This window comes from Carassius auratus, chromosome 50 (assembly GCF_003368295.1).
Source record: "Carassius auratus strain Wakin chromosome 50, ASM336829v1, whole genome shotgun sequence".
Lineage (NCBI taxonomy): Eukaryota > Metazoa > Chordata > Actinopteri > Cypriniformes > Cyprinidae > Carassius > Carassius auratus.
In genome coordinates, this window is record NC_039292.1 from 6445669 (window position 1) to 6465333 (window position 19665).

A 19665-nucleotide genomic window follows, 5' to 3' on the forward strand; every position below is an offset into this window, starting at 1 on the left:
AACAATGCAGTGTTAATGAAAAGGTTTATTAGTTAGTGCTGTGTATATTAAATGCTACATACAGATATATCAGCATGAATGTCACATCAACCACCACATTAAGTTTTCTTACTAGCTCATTCACAATCTACAGTTTGAAAAAAAGCTAAGGAGAAGTATGTGTAGTTGGAAGCGCACATACTTGGAACAGATTACGGGAACTAACACAGCAGGCATGCACGGGGTGGAGAGGTCTCAAAACCATAGAGGAAGGCCATCAATCTTAACGTTCCCCTGTGGTCCTGACACGTCTGCCCAGAATATAGATATTTATACAGAGATTTTAAACAATATTAATAAAAAATAATAATAATATACAAAAAATGTGAAAACATAAAAAAACGGTTCAGATTTTTAATGCCTACGGTTTAAAAAAGCCCCTTGGTATTTAAAACAATGGATAAATAGATACAATAAATGGGAAACAGATTGGAGGCAAAGGGCTCTGCAGAGAAACTAGACGCCCCTGCTTAAGGCCAAAGTGTCACTACCACCTCTAACCTCACCGTACAGTACTAGGCGAAACCTAACTGCAAGAGAGAGATGCTCCTCAAGGGCCAATGGCCAACATGTAATACTGCATACGCAACAGAGCCGAGAATGTCATTTTGCCCCAAGTAAGATAATGCTAAATTGTGAAGTGGGTGGGAGGGAAACAAAGCAGGCAAATGAAAACTTTGACAGAAAACAGCTTTGTAGACCAATAAAAAAGTGGTAGCATTTTCTAACATTAAAACAAGGAGAGTACGTGATTCTAAAACCAAGGATTACTCTTGTATGAGTACCACTTACTCTCTAAATTAAACATGTATATACTACAATTGTAGAAGGTGTCAGTTTAAAAATCAGTTTCTCAAAGAACGTACTGGTTATAGTTTGAGGAGTATGCAACAGACATTCACGAACAAAAACATCAGAGTGACGTGCGTTTAAGTCAAGGCCTCAGAGGCCCAAAACAAACACCTTCCCTCCTGGATTCTGGGGGAAACCAAAAATCCATTTTGAAAGGCTCCGATCTTATGGTGTTTATATAAGAATAACAGAAAAACGAATCAGTCATGTTGCGAAAGGCAAATGATTGCAGGCAAGACAGTGTTGGCAGATTAGAGATAAAAACACATGGATAAATCTATACAGTAGAGGAAGAATGACATTTAGGCTACTATAATACACATCAAGTACATGAGTCCTGTATGGGGCAGTGGGTGGTCAGGGCATGGGGCAAAAGCCTTTATAAAATCAGACTCAACTTTCACACAGCCTTGAACACACCAATTACAATCCAAACTACATCTACAAAGAGGCTGAAATGAATTTTAAAAAGGCAAATCGGAAACAAAACGTAAGAATGTATGAATCAGAACTTCACGTGAAAAGCTACTTATAAAATTGTGGTGCAGTTTAAGAAAGACAATGCAATTTCTAATGACAGGACTGGTAAACAAGTTGCATACATACTAACTATGTACATACAGTAAAACAGGAAGCCTTTTCCATTTTTTAGGCAATTTTCAGGACAGCTGTACTGATTCTCGTGGTAATATGAACTGTTTGTATACAAGATTGAAGTTTACATTTCTATATAGATTCTATATATTTACGTATAATCTCCGTGAAATGTAGAGCATCTGAGTTCGTCATACTTCTGCTGGTTAACGATTTGTCCCATTTAAGGTGTGGTACAGTACAATGATGGTTTTTGGTAGATACCATTAGTTGCCACAAATAGGGGAACGTCAACATTGACATATACAGACAGTTTCATAACAGTTTATAGTTTATAACAGCACAACTTTGTCCCCCTTTTTGTTTTGTCTTTAGCTGCGGGGCGAACTAAATGCACACAGTAGGCACACGGAGGTACTCCAAATATGTGTACACTGCACCAAGGCTAGTGATCGGAGTAGTTATTACATGGAGGCCCACAGTAAGCACTATTTCAACCATACTAGGTACTAACAAATTTGTATAGCTTTTTTAATATGAAGGATCAAGACCGAATCATTTTTTGAGTTGTGCTCTAAAGATCTGATGGGGGCATTTGTGAGCCATGTCGGGTTAAGGAACCACAATGCAGGGCAAATGCCACCCTACTGAACTAGGGTCACAGTGGTATCTTGGATAGAGTTTGAGATCTCCCGTTCGCTCCTCCCAGGATTCAATAACTTTTCGCTGATCGAATCCAATTTAAGTATGCCTCGATATCAAAAAGGGAATAACTATACTTGTTGATCATATGCATGTTTAGAACAAAATTAGGTACTATGAAGTCACCGGGCTTTGTAAGAAATCATTTGACTGGGGTAGAAATTGCTTATACTCTGCAAATGGTAACTGGGGGCACAAGTTACTGAATGAGAGAGGACACAGGGTACCCCCCACCTTCAGCTGTGTGCTGGACAGTATGTTCCTGAAGTGCTCCTAGATCAGCAAAACGCTCTCCACACCATACACATTTAAACTGGGCATCTCTCGCATGCACGCTTTGATGCTTGGCCAGGTGTTCGCGTTGCTTGAAGCCCTTGTCGCAACTGGCGCACTTGTAGGGCTTCTCTCCGGTGTGGACCCGTCTGTGCCGCTGCATCTCCGAGGAGTACTTGAAGCGCTTCTCACAGTCAGGACACTTCAAGGGCTTCTCACGGGAAGGGTCGCATCGGTGCTGCACGAACTCTGAGGAGGACAGGAAGCGTCGGTCGCACAGCGAGCATTTGAGAGGCTTCTCGGTGCAGTGGGAATTCTGATGCCGCTGTAGTGTGGTGGCCTTTTTGTAGGCCTTTCCGCACACGTCGCACTTGTAGGGCTTGTCTGGATTTGTGGGTGTTGAGGAGGGCTCACCACATTTGTGACGGAGCAGCTCACCGGATTGGCTGAAGCCCTTGCCGCATGAGGCGCACTTGAAAAGGTTATCCATGCCGTGAACGTGCTGGTGGTACAACAAGTGGGACGGCTGCAGGAAGCCCTTGTCACAAAGGTTGCATTTGAAGGGGCGGTCGGCGGAGGGCTTGTGCGTGCGTCGGTGGCGCACCAGGGCATACTGTTGTTTAAAGCTCATCTGGCAGTCTTCACAGTGGAATGGGCGTTCCTCCGAGTGGGTGCGTTCGTGCTGTCTCAAGTCGGACGGACGCTTGAAGCCCTTCCCGCACGTGGCGCAGCGAAATGGGCGAGCACCTTGCGGCTGACACTGGTGGTGGAGCAGCTCGGAAGACTCTTTGAAGTGCAACTCGCAAAGGTTGCACTTGAACAGATGCTCACCCGAGTGGGCGTACATGTGACGGACTAGGTGGGAGCGGTGCTTGAAGCTCTTCTCGCACACTGCGCACTTGAACGGCCGTTCTGAGCTGTGGGTACGCTGGTGGTGGGCAAGATGAGAGGACTGGCTAAAGCTCTTGTCGCATGTTTCACATTTAAAAGGCTTCTCACCCGTGTGGACGCGTTCATGACGGGTGAGCTCAGATAAGTGACGGAAGCCCTTGGAGCACACCGAACACTTGTAGGGCCTGTCAGGTTGTGAAGGCTCAAACGTAGGCTGGCCTGATGTCCCGACAGCTGCGCTGCCACTGGACGATGCTTCGTCATTAGATGGTTGCCCTGGAGTGCCCGTTGATGAAGTTGGCGTGGCATTTCCAGAACCCGGCCGATATGTTTTTTCACATATGGAACACTTCATGGGGTTGCCACTGTTATGGGCATTGTGATGCTGTGCTAAAGAAGTTAACAGGGAGAAGCCCATCTTGCACACCCCGCACACAAAGGGTTTCTGCTCCACCTGCACACACTGATGCTCCAACAGGTCAGTGGCTTGGTGAAAGATTTTCAGACACTGCGTGCACTGAAACGAACGGTCTTGGCTCACCATGCACTGGTGCTCATGGGGATTAGCCAGATGGGAGATGTCATGGCCACATGCACCACACTTGTGTCCCCCCTCATTCCCTACATGCAAAGAGGGCTGTTGCGTTTGTGCCGAATGCGGCTGCTGGTTATGCTGCTGACTGTGATGTTGCTGTTGCTGGGATTGTTGTTGCTGCTGCTGCTGCTGTTGTTGTTGCAATGCTGTGTCTGGCTGGAGGACGATACCATAGACAGTGCAGCCCAGTGTGTCCGCCCCTGGTGGGATGGTGTGCACCACTGGAGGCGGGGCAACAGCATGCTGCGGCCACGCCTCCGTCATCCGGGCTCGGCTGTACGGATTCAGCTTTGAGCCGTAGTTGAACCTCTTTCCTGACGAATTTATGGGCACGGAAATGCTTGACTGCCCACGATGGGAAAGGTGGGGAGGCAGAGAGGAACTTATTTTGACAGCTCGTGAGAACTGCTAATGAAGAAAAAAAATATATGTAATAATGTTTTTAGGTACACTTTGTGGCTTGATATAAACAGCCAACTGACATGGATGTGAGCATCAGCCAAAAGTGCAAAAGGAGCTTAACCTTCTTCATCACCTTGGTACAGCCCTATAAGAGAAAAACAAGAGAAATGAATGAAAAACGTGCAATGGAACACATCTTTAAGGGCATTCACACCTCAGGGCTCCACAACAAGGATGGCTTGTGAAACAGTATTGAGCCTGTTGATGGAACCATCACTTGCCACATCATACATTTGTTGATCGTGTACATGTCATTTTATGCTTTGCAATTTTAAACTAAATATTAAGATAAGTATTGTCATTGCATATTTTGCTGATTTAAATGTTACCAAGGTAACATTATCTAATTGGCTGACAAAGGGAGTCTTTACACGCCAAGTTTAGGCTGCTTTGTACCCGTTTCAAATACAGTATAAAGATGCAATGGTGCATAAAAACCAGGCCTGCTCTGACCCATCTTATTCCCAAGTATAAAACTATATAGTTGTATTTGCTGTGTTAATGGATTAATGCCACCTCTGAGTAGCATTTTAATTAGTCTAAGACGATTAACTACCACTTTAGAAGCACTTATGTGACACCTTTAAATTGTAAATTTGAGTTTTTGTTAAAACAGAAAAAAAAAAATCTTGGAAACATTAATAAGACATAAAAATTGCAAATCGATCCTTTTATATATATATATATATATATATATATATATATATATATATATATATATATATATATACATATACATATACATATGTATATATGTATATATATATATATATATATATATATATATATATATATATACATACATACATATATACATATATATATATATATATACATACATACATATATACATATATATATATATATATACATACATACATATATATACATATATATATATATATATATATATATATATATATATATACATACATATATATATACATACATATATATATATACATATATATATATATATATATATATATATATATATATATATATATATATATACATACATATATATATATATATATATATATATATATATACATACATACATATATATATATATATATATATTTTAAAAAAAAAGATGATATGAAAAATTTACATCTTCTGGCATATAGAAAACATAGCTGAAATTAAAATGTGTTTGGTCAGTAAAGTAAAATATATATACATTTTAAAAAAAACTACTGATCTGAATGGGACAGAATAAAAACTCTATTGTTCAACAATAAGACCCCTGACATTGACAAGAGCTAGCATCATTAAAATTGACCAGAAGACATAAAGAAAGCTGTCTATTTAAGCCACCATGAGTTTAAAAAGATATGGTGATCCTACTACATCAGCAAAGCAACTTGACGACCTTGGCAGTTTAACCACTGTTAATGTGAACAGCCTTAATCTTTACTGTAACAGCTGGTTTTGAGTCTTGGCTTGATGCTCTGTAAGCATCATCAAATGATCACCTGAATGTACATTTCAAATCATGTCATACTAACTTAGAATTTCAAGTGCTTACTTATATTCTACCTGAGGACCTAGTAAACTAAAAATCAGTTAACACCGTGTCATATGCATCAGATGTTTTAAGACAATCCTTTTGTCTCTATCACCTCTTTAATAGACTGTGTACAAAAGGGGGTACACATGTCCCAAAGCAAGCATGCATGCATGGTTAAGACAATGTAATAACGCAACAATGTTGAAAGACGCTCGATCGCCTCTTATTTGTTTACACACAATACATTCGCGCACACATATTCGCGTTTTTTCAGCAGAGCATAAAAGCCGGTGACAAAATTGTATCGTTAGGTAAGTTGGCACTAATATTAATGTCTTACACAGAACCTACTTATAAAACAGGCGGGTTTTCAAGACACATGGGGGGAAAAACGTAAGCAAACAGCTTTGCAATATGGCTAACAATTATTTGCAAGACGGCTAACAGGCTAACTGCAGCTCTGCAACACAGACACCCTGCTACGTTTTGTTCACATATGCATACTAACGTTACCTTTTTCATAAGCGGGTTCCACGCATGTTCATTCTCGGGAATATAAGTTTAATAAAAAACAGCTTATGGTGTTTCTAAAGGCCGTGAATCCTCCCACCGATCCTCGGTTTAGGCTAGGCCGCACCCCCTGGTCAGTATCTACAATAACAGGTGAAAACCCTGCCAAGTCCCCGGATCTCTCCTGGATTACTCCGCGGAACACCGATAACAGCCTTTTGGGCGTTTGCAGCGCATTTAGGAAAGCCGATTTACGAGGAGAGCCCGAAACATGGTGTGTTTTATATCGGGCTTGGATCAGTGACCACCGAAACCCCCGACAGCCGCGCGGGAACCTGAATAACTCATACTTGACATCTTCACGAAACATACCGGAACTTCATTAATTTTATTCGAAACCGGCATTTAGATTTACATATTCACACTAAAAACGTCATTGTTACGCATTATATGTGTATATCGCTTTTTCAGGGCAAATTTATATTTTATTATAACACTTTGAGTAATTATTGTAGCAAACGACAGGATAATTGTTCATATGAAGCTTCACAAGAAAATCAACGTCAATATTTTGTTCGTGTGAACATTATATGTTAGTGTTTATGCTAGGATGCCAGATTAAGTTTGAGTTATATGGGCTTCATGTCATTTTGACCCACTGTAATGTTTTATAAGGGCAGAATGCAAAAGAACCGGAACAATTTGAGTTGATCTTTGTTGTAGTGGGACGCTGTGATGAAGCACCGTTTGTTTTCTGGTGGAAGGAGGTCCGAATCATTTCCTGAATCGGTTCTTTCGAATGTTTAGTTTCAAAGAACCAATTCAAAACGTACCTACGCACCCATCCAATATCCTTGCTTTGAATAAACTCATGATTAGGAATAAAACGAATTGACGAATTTAGTCTCCGCTAAAATGAAATAATGTTAAAAAAAATATTTCACTATTTCGTTTGTGTTATAGATTATGATATGAAACTACCAAGTCGCTCAAAACTGCTCGGACCGCTTTAGATTTGTGAGTGAATCATTCTGACGGGAGCTGTGAACCGGTTCAACTGAATCAGTGTAAAAGATCCGACTCAAGAATGATTCATTAATGAATCCTCTGGTTTGTTTTTTAGCGGGGCGCTAAAATCGTGCAAATTTGCACGCAACAGTAATAACGAGTGTCATAACTGAGTTGGTGCTTTTCAAGAAAGGTTTTTTAATTCTCTGATGCAGTTTTTTAAAAAGTTTTTTTGTAAAGATGATTGTCAATTACAGTAGCAGCAGTTCTGAAGATGAAACTGAAAACACTTCAAAAGATGATTCCTCACCTTTAAGGAAAAGAGGAAAACTTGACACTGAAAACAGGTTTGGTGCGTTTGATCGTTTCTTGATTTAGTTTTAGTTTGATTTGCTTTTCCAATGGTCTAAGTTCCTCTTTTTACCTCAATAGCATCAGTGAACCTTTGGACCATGGATCTGTTAAAAGGAAAGCAGTCAAATCAGCCCACTCGGCACCTCGACTGCCTCTTCCTGACAGCGTGAAGGAGATGTTCAGAGAATCAGAAGAACAGTGGATTGATAAAAGTGAAGCACATGGAGGGCGACTGCGGTCCTTCCAGCATGAGCGGGGCAACTGGGCTACATGCGTGTTCTGTCCTTGTAAGCATTTTATTCAGGGTATTTAGATACTGTAATTTCTTCTCAGAATGACCTTTAACCCTTTTTTAGATGATCCCGAGGAGGCCTTTTTGGAGCTACTTAATGAAATGATGGTGCTTGCGGCCTCTCACGGCATCCCCCTGACCCTGTCTGAAGAATTTCACCTCAGTCTCTCAAAGACAGTGGTTCTGCGCCATCACTGGATCCAACCATTTATTCAGTCCATTCGGACTGGACTGACACAGTTCAAGAAGTCAGTGCTATCTATTCAAAACCTCATTAGGGTTTTTCACACTGTGATTAACCCCAGGTTATTGTCATTTTGACCACCGCTTATAACCCCAGGAAGAGGAGCGCTTCACACTAGTAACTTAGAAGCATTAGTTTTTACCGGCAGCTATCTGAAAACTGAAGCAAGGTTTTAGAATAACCCAGGGTTGACTAATTTAAGTGTGAAAAGCCCTACTGTTTCATTATGCTGTATGTCAGTTGCTGGGTATCTAAGTCCGATTGTTTTCTCAGGTTTTTCTGCTTGGCCGATAAACTGAAGGTTTATTCTAATGCTGAAAAGACTAGGTATGTCATTACTCTAAATCTTAATGACCCAACTAGGATGTGTATTCATTTCTTCCTTTCAAATAATGGACATGCAGTGATTTAATGGCATCAAGTTGTTCATGCAGGACCTTCCTTGGTATGGAAATCTCCACTGGAAAAACTCCATTGCTTGAGCTCATCAAAATAGTGGATGAAACCATGACAGAATTTAACCTTAGCACCTTTTATAAGGTAAAAGCTGGCATTGATTTCATATTTGTGACTCAAATACAATAAAATTTAGACATCATCTAACACTCTTCCTGGTCTATTATAGGATCCTTCTTTCCATATAAGCCTTGCTTGGTGTGTGGGTGATCATGTGGAAGCACTGAAAAAGACATGTTTATCAGAATTGCAGGTAGGAACCCAAACACAGATCTGCACCACAAACTAAACAAGGACGAGGTCTGATTAAAGGCAGAGGTTGTGGAGATGGGCTGTTTTTTTGTGTTGACATCTGAACTAATAACGTGCATTTGTTTCCAGAGTCTCGTTGACGCTCATGAAGACGGGCCATTTTACATAAAGCTCAACTGCACGGAGCTTCGCTGCAAATCAGGAAATAAAGTCTTTCTTTTCCCCCTCCAGTGATCTTGAAACCCGGTTTATAAAATGTGAATTTTCAGGTTTGCTAACTTGTATTGCTGTCAACTTTTGTGTTTTAATATAATATAATAAAGATTTGTACTAAATACTAACTGATGCATGAAGAATCTCTTTGTTTTGTTACGTAAGTTTTAGAGCATTTTATTGTACATAATTGCAACATGGCAATTAGCAAATGTTGGTTAGCAACACACAGCCAGGCCCAGGGTTTGAATTCCACTGAAAAATGCATTTTTACTATCAACCGTTTACGAGCAAAACACCACATTCTAAGTTTTACTTTCCACAGTTGTACCTTAAATACAGTCTTTGGTTTAATGACAGAACATAATAATACAACCCCAGTTTTAAAGGCAACAAATAACCTTCCTCACAAACCGTTGTTTATTATATTCAAAAGGTCAGTACATGTAAAAAAACAAAAGCTCCAAAATCTGAGCAGAGTTTGCATAAGAGTTACATTAGTTAACCCATCCTGGGTCCTGGCACAATTGCGGTCACACAGGTTAAGACGCCATTAATTGAGCAATGATAAGATGTTTGAGACAACTTATACATAAATCAATACCGGTCATGGACAGCCTGATAAATAGCCACTTGCTTGTTCGACAGGATCAACAAAAATACTGCAATGCATGAATAATTTGGTTAGAAAATGCATTAAAAAGCAATAGATAAAATTGGTTAAAGGGTTAAAAATGTGATTGACACAGACAATTTTGCCCAACAAAAGCTGACTATTTCATGACCCACCCCACCAAAAAAACAGGAGTCCTGCCCCTTTGGCAAACCTGTATCTTCAGTTCAAAGTTAAACGGGGAAATTGTGATGCCATCACGGTGGAAGCAGCACATTTTTGATGTAATTAACTGTTTTTTCGTTAGACAGAATAGAGATATGTTGAATCCCCGGCAGCTTGACTGTGTAGACCGGCTGCTTCTGATTGTTCTCCCAGTGTTTACACAGTGTCGCGCTCAACAGGTTGACTGTTCCATCTCCATCCCCGTTGATGACGGTAGGATTTGTGTCTGAGAAGTTTGTGTAATTATAGCCCTGAGGTGTGGGGATACCGCTGCCATAAAGGCAGTGGACAGTAACACCCGGAGGATTAAGTGCATTGACCAGTGCTTCTGTGTCCTGCCTCATGGCCCAGCCGTCCTCATAGTCGATATCTTTGAAGAAGCGCTTATAGTCTTGGACAGTGTAGCTGGTGTTGGAGGTCGAAACCAGGACCATGTCTTTGGGCCAGGTGTGGGCAAAGGGTAAGAGCCAGGCGGTGGAGACGGCCGTACGCTGCAGGGTGCGGATTTTTAGTGGTTCGATAAAAGGAATGTGGTCGTTTTCGCCTGTGATGGAACCGAAACCATAAAATGGTCAAACCAGTGATTGTAAATGAGTTTCAAAACACTAGTGCCATGTTTTTAGGGATTGTTAAATATGCGCTAGACAGACATGTTTGACTGTTACAATCGCCTGTTTTTGGAAACGTATCTATTTGTATTGTATTGTATTTCATCTGGTTTCGAAAAACTTTTATACCATTTTCAAGTTGTTGTTTTTTTATATTCTAAAAATAAAATAAACATAATAATGTTTAACATACACTCTATACAATGTTTTTTTTAAAGTTTTAAGTAAAACAGATTACTGAAGTTTGTTTTACAAGAAAATACAATTTCAGATTTTTTTACTTAAAAATTTCAAGTTGAATTTAACAAGTTTCTTTGTAATTGTGACCAGTATTTTTGGAACGTGTATACATTTTTAAAAAATAATAATACGTTTTTACAAATATCTTACATTTTTATCTGCGCTATAAAAATAAACGACTTGATTCAGTTATTACATTTTTAAGTTGGCAAACCACATGACAAAAAGCTTTTAAAAATATTAATATAAATATTATAATGAGTTTCGTTAAATAATTATGAAATAACATTACTGATAAAATAACTTTTAATTGCATATTTATTAAATAATATTCTTCTTCAATAATAATATAAGACTATCACAAAATACTTGGACGTTTTCTTCTTCATTATAAAATAAGGACAGTTGTATCACTATGACAGTTTTGACTTTCTGCCTTCAAAAATATCAGTGAAATGAATCGAATTATGATTCAGAAAATAAAGTTGTATATGTGAATGAATTTTTAATTCATTTTGCGTAAATTAATAGAAAGAAAATGAGAGCTACATCATTTACCTACAAAAACCCATTTCCACAAAATCTCCTTTCCACAACAAATTTGGCCCATACCTGTTGCCATAGCTTTCAGAGTTTTGGCCACTCCAGCCCATGGGGACCCTAGAGACACAAATGCCTTGATGTACAGGTCCTTCCAAGCCTGTGTCTGCTTTTGAAGGAAGTAGAGTGTGTACATGTTCCCCATACTGTGTGCGATGAGAACTACAGGACCTCCAGCTTTATTAGCCATCTCCTCAATCATCTGCTTCAGACGCTAGAAGTACTCCTTATTCTCATCTGCAAATAACAGATCAGGAGAAAAACTTAAAAAGTTAGACATCAAGAAAAAAGTCAGCATTTGTGTGCACAAAGAGATCATGAAGACACTTACTTGGGGCTTTACGCCAGTCATAGGGGGCACCTCGAACATCATCATTTCTGGTATAACCAATTTCAACCAATGCTTGTACTATAGTGAAGAAGTATTTTACTGAAACAGACAAAGCTCTCTTCAAACAACTTTTACCAATCAACACATCAACATAATGAGATAAACACCCAGGTTGCACTCACTCATAGGCAGAATAGAAGTATCCAGATGTTCCAAACTATAGGTCAGTCCAAACCCAGGCACTCTGACATCTACTCCCGGAGGAGCTTCAGTGAGGTGGCTTGTACGATTGTACAGCAGCCTGCAAACAAATCATATGCTGATTATGTACTTGCATATTCAAAACAGAAAAAAATCAGCTTCCAAATTTAAACTTGAACAAAAAGACAAAAGGTACAAAAATGTGTACTTAATGGTCTTAGTGAGAGAAAAACTACAATCCCATGAAGCATTGCAAATAAAAAATTGTATTTATCATTAAAGTGGTAAATTATATCTTTGAAAACAATATATGTAAAGTTACTGCATGTTTTATATTTAATTTTTGGCAGGTTTTGTTAACTGCAACTCAGATTTAATTTTTAGTTTAGCATCATGGGTAATGTAGTTTTTACTACAAATTCGGCTGTTAAACACGTTATTTTAACGGATGGCTTAAATAAAAGTATATACCACTGATTAACACCTCGGAACTCACAGTAGGTCTGTCCTTGAAGGTTTATAAATTATAATTACAATTCCCTTATGGAAAAATGAATGGCATTTACACTTCCGGAACCTGAATGTTAAGGTTGTTGCAGAAGAAGGATGCTTGTTTTAGAAAAATGGTATTGGTTTAAACTGCCACATCAACAACTTACCTCATGTTATCAATCCAGCAGTCAATGAACCCTGGCAACAGTGACTCCAGGTTCAGCCATACTGGGACGTAGTCCTTGGTCTTCTTGCAGCAGAAGAAGTGCACTACACTAGGTTTGTCAAGTTTCACTTCAAGCTGATTCCCAAGATCTCCTGGAACTATGGAGAAGAGTAAATAGGCCAGCTAACCAATCAGAGCTAACCACAATGAATTAAAATGCAAGAGAGATTAATCAAATATTAATGAGTTTTCACAGAAAGATCAATGAGAAGCACTTCACAAACTGCTAAAATGATAAATATGATATAAGAATCACTGATAAAAACACTTGAAAATTACCACGTTTCAAAAGAGATTGAATACTTCTCACCTATACTGTTTAAACAGTTATAATAATCACTAATCTCGGCCGGTTTGTTCTGGTTTGAAGCATTTTAACTCCCTACTACAATTCTAAATATAATATTCTGCAATGTTTGCATGTTTTTATCATCAGTCACCACATCCAGAATTAATTATCACAGTTGTTTTCACAGAAAAACAGAAATGTATAGCTTACATATAGGTTTTTCAAGTCATCTAAAGCGGGTAATAATTAAAGTACATGAACAACGCAGTGCTAATTGACATAGCATTTATTACAGTATAGAAACTATTCTGCCTCATGTGATAAAAAATGTTTATAGTATATAAACAAATCATTATTATTTGTTATTGTCTAGCAGTTATAGATTTCTAATCCAATTAAAAGCTAGAAATTTGAGAAAAATGTAAGTTGCCTATAGTATCTACCAGTCAAAAGTTTTTGACCAGTAAGCTTGTTCATGTTTTTTAAAGAAGTCTCTTCTGTTCACCAAGCCTGCATTTATTTGATCACAGGGTACAACAAAATAGTACAATTTTGCCTATTCAAAATAACTGTTTTCTATTTGAATATATTTCAAAATGTTATTTATTGAGATTTCAAAGCTGAATTTTTAGCATCATTACTATTCTGATTTGCTGCTTAAAAAAAACACTTATTATGATAATGTTGAAAACAGCGGAGTAGACTTTTTTTCAGGTTTCTTTGATGAATAGACAGTTCAGAAGAACAGCATTTATCTGAAATATAATTATTTTGTAAAATTATGTCTTTATAATCATTTTTGATCAATTTAAAGAATCCTTGCTAAATAAACGTATTCATTTCTATAATTTATTTTCCAAAAAATAAAAAAAATATACTAACTCTAAGCTTTTGAATGATACAGTGAACAATGTTGCATTTCGTTACAATGTTTTATTTCACTTTCAATTCAAGGAGACAGAACTATTTGCTGTGTATTTATCAGTGGGACAATATTCATACAATACTACAACTTAGAAATAATTTGCAGGTCTCAGCAGCACTAATTATGTTCCCAGCTACATCTGATTCAAATATTATGCTAATTAACAGTGAGCGGTGCTTTCAGACATTACAGTGCTTCACTCGCACTGACTCTTATTCTGCCTGAAAGAATAAAAAGACCGAGCTGAAAGTGGAGCAATTCGACCAATCAGATGAAAGCAGCGTTTCAGGTCCGCCCACAAGTGCGAATGAAATATTGAAGCCATAAACCGAAATGATCAAAACGTACACGGTCCAACTGTCTTGTCCATTTTCTCTCACTTATGTCTCTTGACCTTCTGCAAGCCCCGCCTTGTTCACACAGTGATTGACGGGCGGGAGGGGGCGTACACGTGATCGGCTCGGAATGCATTTTCAATGTGCACATTGAATTTTGCTACATTCATTGCGGGACATTGAATGAAAATGTAATCGTAAGTGTCTTGACTGTGAGTGTTAATGCATTTAAGAAAAATAGCATTTAAATGATCATTTTGCCACAGGCTTTGCTTGAACGTGTTAGACATATCTAATCATTTCTGTAATACATTTTCATTTTAATTTTGCAACTTATAAAGCGTTAAAATTAATATTCATTTTACATATTAAAACCGGTGTATGAAATGGCAAATGAAACTTATGTAATTTAATTTTGATTTTCATTTTGCACCAAACGTTGCACAAATGTATCGGAAAATGCATTGCCATTTTACATATTGCATTGTCATTTTGCATATTACATCCCATATTGAATAATGCTACCCATATGCTTCCATATTCCCCAGCCTTACACAATCTTTTTATTTATTTATTTATTTATTACCCATGGTCACCATGGGTTTTGTGATGTTATATTGATTGCTGTTATATTTGGGAGAAAATACAGGGGCGTTTTTTTCCTCCAAGTCCGTCCCTTACAGGAATCGAATCTTACACAACACCGGTTGCAAAAACAATCATTTTATTTTTTCCCTCAGATCATATGACAGTGTCATCTGAGAAAATGCGAAAATAAACAGATTAAAAAAAAAAAAAAAAAAAAGAAGAAAATGAAAATGCCAGAAACCAAACCAAGAGCCTCCTATACGATGGACCATTTCTACTGTTTGACAGGATTTAGGTTTAATCGATAGTTAACAGGCTTAAATAATTTCATGACTCGTTAATTAAACTGCTAATAAAATATCGACACATTTCAAGACGTGTTAAGCCACTTGAGATAAGATCAGGTTATAAACGCATTCAGCTATTAAACACCCCATATAATAGGCTACTATAAATTGCATGATTATGAGATTAAAGCACTCTTACATCATGTCAACGCCCAAAGTTCATTCAAACGCTATCTATACAACATTTTGGCCATCACAATTTTTGAATATCTGAACTAGTGAGCTGCCTACCTGAAAAGCAAAAATGTTGTCTAGGTAGGTAGCGCACTAGGTTTTGAATAGCCAGTATGAGACATAAAAGTACAGAAAAGCAACAGGACAAGAGGATGTGCAAATAAACAACGAACTTACTGAGAACCACAGGCGGTCGATCCGGGCACACTTTCCCCGGTGAGCATTTCAGACTTCTGCTGTCGGTAAGTGACACCAACAACAACAAACACAGCTGGAGCGACGCGAGGGTCAACCGATGGCAGGAAACCATCTCTTTTTTTCAATATCTTACACCTTTGCTGGCTCACTGGATTCAGGGTGCACTTGTGTTCATCTGTCTGTCGAGAGCTCTGGGTATGATCTGAACTCTAAAGCCCGTTTCCGCCTCAGCGGAGACTCTGAAAACTTTCTCATTATGAAAGTCTCGTGAAACTCAGTTTCTCATGATAACGACGTAGTTTCATATAATGATGACTTAATTGCTCATAATAATGATAAACTTTCTCCTAATATTGACTTACTTTCTCATTATATTGATAAACTTTCTCGTGATAATGACAAAAAAACCTTGACGCATGCAGATCTACTGGGATTTTTTTTAATGCACAATAATCTCTAGGGTTTACAGAGAATGATTCGAAAATATCCAATGAGCGGCGTTGGTGGTGTTATGTAATGGTGTGGGGAATATTTTCTTGGCACACTTTGGGCCCTTTAGTACCAAATGAGCATCATTTAAACGCCACAGCCTACCTGAGTATTGTTGCTGACCATGTCCATCCCTTTATGACTACAGTAGTTATACACATCTTCTGATGGCTACTTATAGCAGGATAATGCACCATGCCACAAAGCTCAGATCATCTCAGAATGGTTTCGGGAACATGCATGAGTACTCAAATGGCCTCCACAGTCAGCAGATCTCAATCCGATAGAGTAGCTTTGGTATATGGTGGAACGGGAGATTTGCATCATGGATGTGCAGCCCAATAATCTGCAGCAACTGCGTGATGCTATCATGTCAATATCAAAATCTCAGAGGAGTGTTTCCAACACCTCCTTGAATCTATGCCACGAAGAATTAAGGCAGGTCTCATGGCAAAGGGGGTCCAACTCCGTAATAGAAAGGTGTACATAAGTGACCAGTGAGTGTGTGTGTGTGTGTGTGTGTATACACACACACACACACACACACACACACACACACACACACAGGTGCATCTCAATAAATTAGGATTTCATGGAAAAGTAATTTAAGTAATTCAGTAAAGTATTTCAGTAATTCAACTCAAATTGTGAAAGTCGTGTATTAAATAAATTCAATACACACAGACTGAAGTAGTTTAGGTTGTGATTCTTTTAATTGTGATGATTTTGGCTCACATTTAACAAAAGCGCACCAATTCACCCAATATCTCAACAAATTTGAATATGGTGACATGCTAATCAGCTAATAAACTCAAAACACCTGCAAAGGTTTCCTGAGCCTTCAAAATGGTCTCTCAGTTTGGTTCCCTAGGATACACAATCATGGGGAAGACTGCAGACAGTTGTCCAGAAGACAATCATTGACACCCTTCACAAGGAGGGCAAGCCACAAACATTGATTGCCAAAGAAGCTGGCTGTTTACAGAGTGCTGTATCCAAGCATGTTAACAGAAAGTTCAGTGGAAGGAAAAAGTGTGGAAGAAAAAGATGCACAGCCAACCTAGAGAACTGCAGCCTTGTGAGGATTGTCAAGCAAAATCAATTCAAGAATATGAGTGAACTTCACAAGGAATGGACAGAGGCTGGGGTCAAGGCATCAAGAGCCACACACAGACGTGTCAAGGAATTTGCTGAACCACAGACAACATCAGAGGCATCTTACCTGGGCTAAGGAGAAGAAGAACTGGACTGTTGATCAGTGGTCCAAAGTCCTCTTTTCAGATGAGAGCAAGTTTTGTATTTCATTTGAAAACCAAAGTTCTAGAGTCTGGAGGAGGTATGGAGGAGCTCATAGCCCAAGATGCTTAAAGTCCAGTGTTAAGTTTCCACAGTCTGTGATGATTTGGGGTGCAATGTCATCTGCTGGTGTTTTTTGAAAATCAAAGTCACTGCACCCGTTTACCAAGAAAGTTTGGAGCACTTCATGCTTCCTTCTGCTGACCAGCTTTTAGAAGATGCTGATTTTATTTTCCAGCAGGATTTGGCACCTGTCCACACTGCCAAAAGCACCAAAAGTTGGTTAAATGACCACGGTGTTGGTGTGCTTGACTGGCCAGCAAAGTCACCAGACTTGAACCCCATAGAGAATCTACAGGGTATTGTCAAGAGGAAGATGAGAAACAAGAGACCAAAAAAATTCAAATGAGCTGAAGGCCACTGTCAAAGAAACCTGGGCTTCCATACCACCTCAGCAGTGCCATAAACTGTTCACCTCCATGCCACGCCGAATTGAGGCAGTAATTAAAGCAAAATGAGCCCCTACCAAGTATTGAGTACATGTACGGTAAATGAACATACTTTCCAGAAGGCCAACAATTCACTAAAAATGTTTTTTTTATTTGTATTCTTTAATGGTCTTATGAAGTATTCTAATTTATTGAGAATAGCTTAATTTTTTTGTTAAATGTGAGACAAAATCAAAATTAAAAGTTAAATTAATGAAACAATTAAAAGTACCAAAGATTTAAACTACTTCAGTCTGTGTGCATTTAATTTAATAGACAAGTTTCACAATTTGAGTTGAATTACTGAAATGAACTTTTACACAACATTCTAATTTATTGAGATGCACCTGCATGCATATATATATATATATATATATATATATATATATATATATATATAAATATAATTAACATATTATGGTACTAAAGACAGTTTAAGTTATGCTATGTTATACAAAAAAATTAAACATTTTGTACATTTCACACTTTAAGAGGTGGCTATAATCTTTAATGTACAGATGAAATATATTTGATAAATTCTGTATAATAAACTGTAACAAAGCGAAAAATGACTATATCATGCCTATTAATATAAACCAATAAAAAGAGACACGCAAGACATACTTTTGTACATGATAACAAGATACAATGTAGCTGGGAAAATGTCATACAAAAAAAAGAGCTAAGAGATCTTCAGAGCTGTCGTTTGTTTTCTCCTGGTACTTTCCCACCAAAATTTCTCTGGATTGCTGTGAGAATCTTTTGATTCAAGACCATGACCAAATGAGTCATGCCCCTGAACTGTGTCACATGCACAGCTTGTTCCTGTTTCCCCATCCATATATATATATATGAAGAGTTCAGATGCAAAAGCCTCTAAATGCCATCTGAAATTTTCATCTAAAATTAGGATTTTTATCAGGCTCCTATATTTATGTTCAGTTATTTCACTTTAATAGCCTGGAAAAGGACCTGCACATTGCCATTAAAGTAAAATGACTCATCCTAAGCATAGGAGCTTGATAAAAATCCTAATTTTAGATGAAAATTTCAGATGGCACTTAGAGGCTTTTGCATCTGAACTCTTCATATATATATATATATATATATATATATATATATATATATATATATATATATGGGGTGGCAAAAATTATTACAGAAAATGTCATGCTTTCTTTGCGTAAACATTTGAGCAGCATTATGAAAATCTTCCCACATTATGATGTAGACGTGGGGTCGAGTTAGAATGTTCTGTTTTATGTAGGCCTAGGTGATTTTGATCTGATTAATGTCAAGAAACACATACAATATCTGATACACTATTTGGAAAAAGTGATTATGCCACAAGAAAACACAACTGTTGTAAAGTTTGGGCTCTGTCAAGATTTTTTTAAAATGTTTTTTGAAAGAAGTCTCTTAAGAGACCAAGGCAGCATTTGATCAGAAACACAGTATAAAAAAAAAAAAAAAAAAAAAAAAAGTAAAACTCTGGAATATATTTAATTTAAAATGTTAATATATTTTAATGTAAATGATTCCTGTGAATTTTGAGTAGTCATTATTCCAGTCTTTAGTGTCACATGAAATCATTCTAATGTGCAGATTTCTTGCTAATATCTTCATCTCCAATACGCATTAATCCTCAAATGAGCTGTTAATTGTTTTTTTAATGTGGCTGACACTCCCTCTGAGTTCGAAACAAACCAAATTCCCAGAGTAATTCATTTATTTTTTTGAACTCAGAGGG

The 19665-nt window shown here is 37.9% G+C and overlaps 2 protein-coding genes and 1 pseudogene across 5 annotated transcripts; 1 reads left to right on the plus strand and 2 right to left on the minus strand.

Annotated features, from left to right (window-relative positions):
• Positions 1–10: 10 nt before the first annotated feature.
• LOC113066798 (zinc finger protein 319-like) lies at positions 11–6999 on the minus strand. Of its 4 annotated transcripts, none has more exons than XM_026238835.1 (3): positions 6435–6999; positions 4470–4493; positions 11–4354 (listed from the first exon to the last, which is right to left on the minus strand). In XM_026238835.1, the coding sequence occupies exons 1-3, from the start codon at positions 6441–6443 to the stop codon at positions 2387–2389; spliced, it is 2001 nt and encodes a 666-aa protein (XP_026094620.1). In that variant the 5' UTR covers positions 6444–6999; the 3' UTR covers positions 11–2386. The 4 variants fall into 4 exon arrangements, with proteins under 4 accessions (XP_026094620.1, XP_026094621.1, XP_026094623.1 ...); XM_026238836.1 differs by having other exon boundaries at positions 11–4351; positions 6435–6998; XM_026238838.1 differs by having other exon boundaries at positions 11–4351; positions 4429–4493; positions 6435–6974.
• Positions 7000–7453: 454 nt separating this feature from the next.
• usb1 (U6 snRNA biogenesis 1) lies at positions 7454–9378 on the plus strand. Its single transcript, XM_026238842.1, has 7 exons — positions 7454–7786; positions 7872–8080; positions 8150–8333; positions 8603–8656; positions 8764–8869; positions 8955–9038; positions 9167–9378. The coding sequence occupies exons 1-7, from the start codon at positions 7680–7682 to the stop codon at positions 9269–9271; spliced, it is 849 nt and encodes a 282-aa protein (XP_026094627.1). The 5' UTR covers positions 7454–7679; the 3' UTR covers positions 9272–9378.
• A 54-nt stretch (positions 9379–9432) lies between these two features.
• On the minus strand, positions 9433–15851 carry LOC113066799 (group XV phospholipase A2-like; annotated as a pseudogene).
• Positions 15852–19665: the final 3814 nt, after the last annotated feature.